At 43.6% G+C, this 2,744-nt stretch overlaps 1 protein-coding gene across 1 annotated transcript; it reads left to right on the top strand.

The window, feature by feature from the left end:
* The first annotated feature begins 554 nt into the window (after positions 1 to 554).
* LOC138448023 (U1 small nuclear ribonucleoprotein 70 kDa-like) lies at positions 555 to 944 on the top strand. Its single transcript, XM_069604560.1, has one exon. It carries the CDS (start codon positions 555 to 557, stop codon positions 942 to 944), a length of 390 nt encoding a protein of 129 aa, XP_069460661.1.
* Positions 945 to 2,744: the final 1,800 nt, after the last annotated feature.

Raw genomic sequence — 2,744 nt, 5'->3', positions numbered from 1 at the left:
GGGACACTAGGCACCTGGGTGTCCATCCTGCATGCTGCTAATTAAAGTGGAGATTTATGGTTAGGGGTGTAACTTGCCCAATCACAATGGACCATGTAATTAGGGTCCTATAGACACTGTAACCAATAGGACGTCGACCTTATAGTGACGTCCATCACGTGTGATGTAGAGGGATGGGCGCAGACGCCCACCAGATAAGAATTAACCAGTCTGCATGCTCTATTGTCATATACAGATATAACACCTATACTTAAGTTACCTTTCCCAACCAATTATATTGCGCGATGATTTTTAGTAGAATTAGACGTCAATGATGATGAGTTTAGCCTATAAAACGGCTGTTCGACTGAAGTTCGAGGAAGTCGGAACGAGACAGGTGTTCGCAATGCTGCTGATTTCCATATGCTGATGTATGTATCATTAAACAGACTTCCCTTTGCCAACTTACTGAGTCCTGACTTTTGAGATGTGCTGGAGTATGTGAATCCTGCACCCTGTCCTCACACGGTGCAGCTATCCAGTATTACAAGTTCTCGGGGGTTGAGTACTGACCAATGGGCCCGTCAGCAATTTCCTCTCCTCCTGAACATGAGTCACCTATGCAAAGCAGTGACAAAGGCGCAGAGAAGGATACTGAGAAAGATGTAATCTCTAAAGTCACAAGGGACAAAGAGAGATGTGATAAGGAAAGGAGTGATCGAGCAAGTACATCTCTTGATATAGGAAGAGAGATAAAACAATGGAAAGTAGAAAGAGACAAGGCAGATGAGGTAGCGCTTTTACAGAATGAATGTATGGGTGGTCAGATTTTATTAAAACTCGATGGTAAGAGCATTGAGGATATAAGACAACGGAAAGATCAAGGCAAACAAGACAAAAGAGATAAGGAAAGTGAGGAACGATTGAAAGATGAAGGAGCGAAAAGGAAGGATAGGCAGAGGTGAGAGCAGCTGTACCAAGAAGAACAAATGAGAAAACAGGAGAGAGCAGAAGAACAAAGAAAATGCGATAATAGACAGAGAGCGATCGATGAGCAGGAAAAGCTAGAACAAAAAAGTATAGAAGCAGAGGAACAGAAAATAAGGGATAAAAGAATACAAAGGCGAAAAGATGAGGAGATTTGCAGGGCAAATGAGAGAAGGGATATGAAGAAAAAAGAGGAAGATAAAGTAAGAGAGGAAGCACGAAAACAAAGAGAACTTGATGATGATTTAGAATGAAAAAGAAGGCAGAGAGCACGCAATCTCGAGTGCCTGGATAAGGAGATAAGTGTTCCTGAGCCAGAAATAGCATGGGGCGATATAGAGGAAGTTGTTCCAGAGTACGAGTCATTACCAGGCCTGTCTAGAGTAAATCTAGAAGACGAGTATGACTGAAGGAGCATTGGGGAAGCGATTGATAAACTATATCATGAAATGAAGACCCAGAAAGAGTTAAAGGGGAAAAGAAAAATGATCGACTTGAAAGTACTCAGTTGTATGACACGGAAGGAGCGGTCTTTAGATAGACTGACTCTGAGCAGAGATGACGATGAGATAAGTTGTTTAGGTTGGGCACAGGAAATGTCAGACGAAGACAGACACCTTCCAAGGGGAAGGGAGAAGGGACTTGTGTGGCCCTGAGGGATGTTTTTCAATGGAAAAAGAAGTCAGATGGTCAGATTTAAACACACCTGTAACAAAGGCGTCCCAGCCACTGACACAGTCAGATCAACCGAAGGGGCAATTCCACAGTGAAAGGGGGGAATCACTGCCTTATATGAGTAGATTAAGATCACTACCTGGTAGAAGGCGATATGGTAATATCGTTCCTGTAATGGACAGAAAAATTATGAGAGATGAGAATGAGTTTGGGGCACTGCTGTTTCCCCTATTGGAAAAAGGAGGGGTCCGACCACAATATATACCATGGCCCCAGATGGACAAAGATAATTTAAGATGTAAACTCCCCATGTTAACTTCTGGAGTTGGAAAATGGATACATGAGTTAGAGAAAATGACGGGAGGAAACACGTTAGCCATAGGGGGCATTAAAGGTCTCCTTATTGCCATACTTGGTGAAAGAGCTGATGACGTATGAACGAGGGCAGCGTACCCTGGTGTGTCTATAGTTAACACCGCTCATGATGGAGCACCTTTCAATAACTGCCGGGCGGCGGTCTGGAAGGCACTCAGAGTACTAAATCCGGACACGTCCGATATGGGAGCTATAATGACGAAAAAGATGAAGGGCGGGGATGATCTGTTGCTTTACATTCAAAATGTTCAGGAATCCTGGAAACGTGTGAGTCCTGGGCAAAATCTATACCAGTATTTTATCATATATTATGCCAAGGGCTACCAGAACCTGTACAGAAGCAGCTTAAGGAATAAGTGGGTATTGAAGCCAAACCCTGGTCACAGATTCAGCTGACCATTACATATGGCAGGCTCTTGCAGGAGAAGAATCGCAAAAAAGATGATGGCCAGAAAGGCGAGGAGGCAAAATGAGTGCAGAAAAAACTGTCTAAATATGCCATTGAAGGGGCAATGTTAACAAGTGTAGATGGACCGACTCCACAGCAGAATGCAAGTAAGCCACAGGTGAATAACCAGAGGCAGTTCGATCAAAGTAATAATGAGTTTACACCATGGGGAAGGGGTGGATTTCGAGTATGAGGTTTTCAGAACAATCAAGGTGGGTTTCAATACATGCATAATGATGGTCAGAATATACAGGATGGGTAGGTTAGGCGGCCACCCCTC

Source organism: Ambystoma mexicanum, chromosome 3q (genome assembly GCF_040938575.1).
Source record: "Ambystoma mexicanum isolate Mex_15411 chromosome 3q, UKY_AmexF1_1, whole genome shotgun sequence".
NCBI lineage: Eukaryota > Metazoa > Chordata > Amphibia > Caudata > Ambystomatidae > Ambystoma > Ambystoma mexicanum.
The sequence above is the reverse complement of the archived record's forward strand: the minus strand, read 5'-3'. Positions and strand labels throughout refer to the sequence as shown.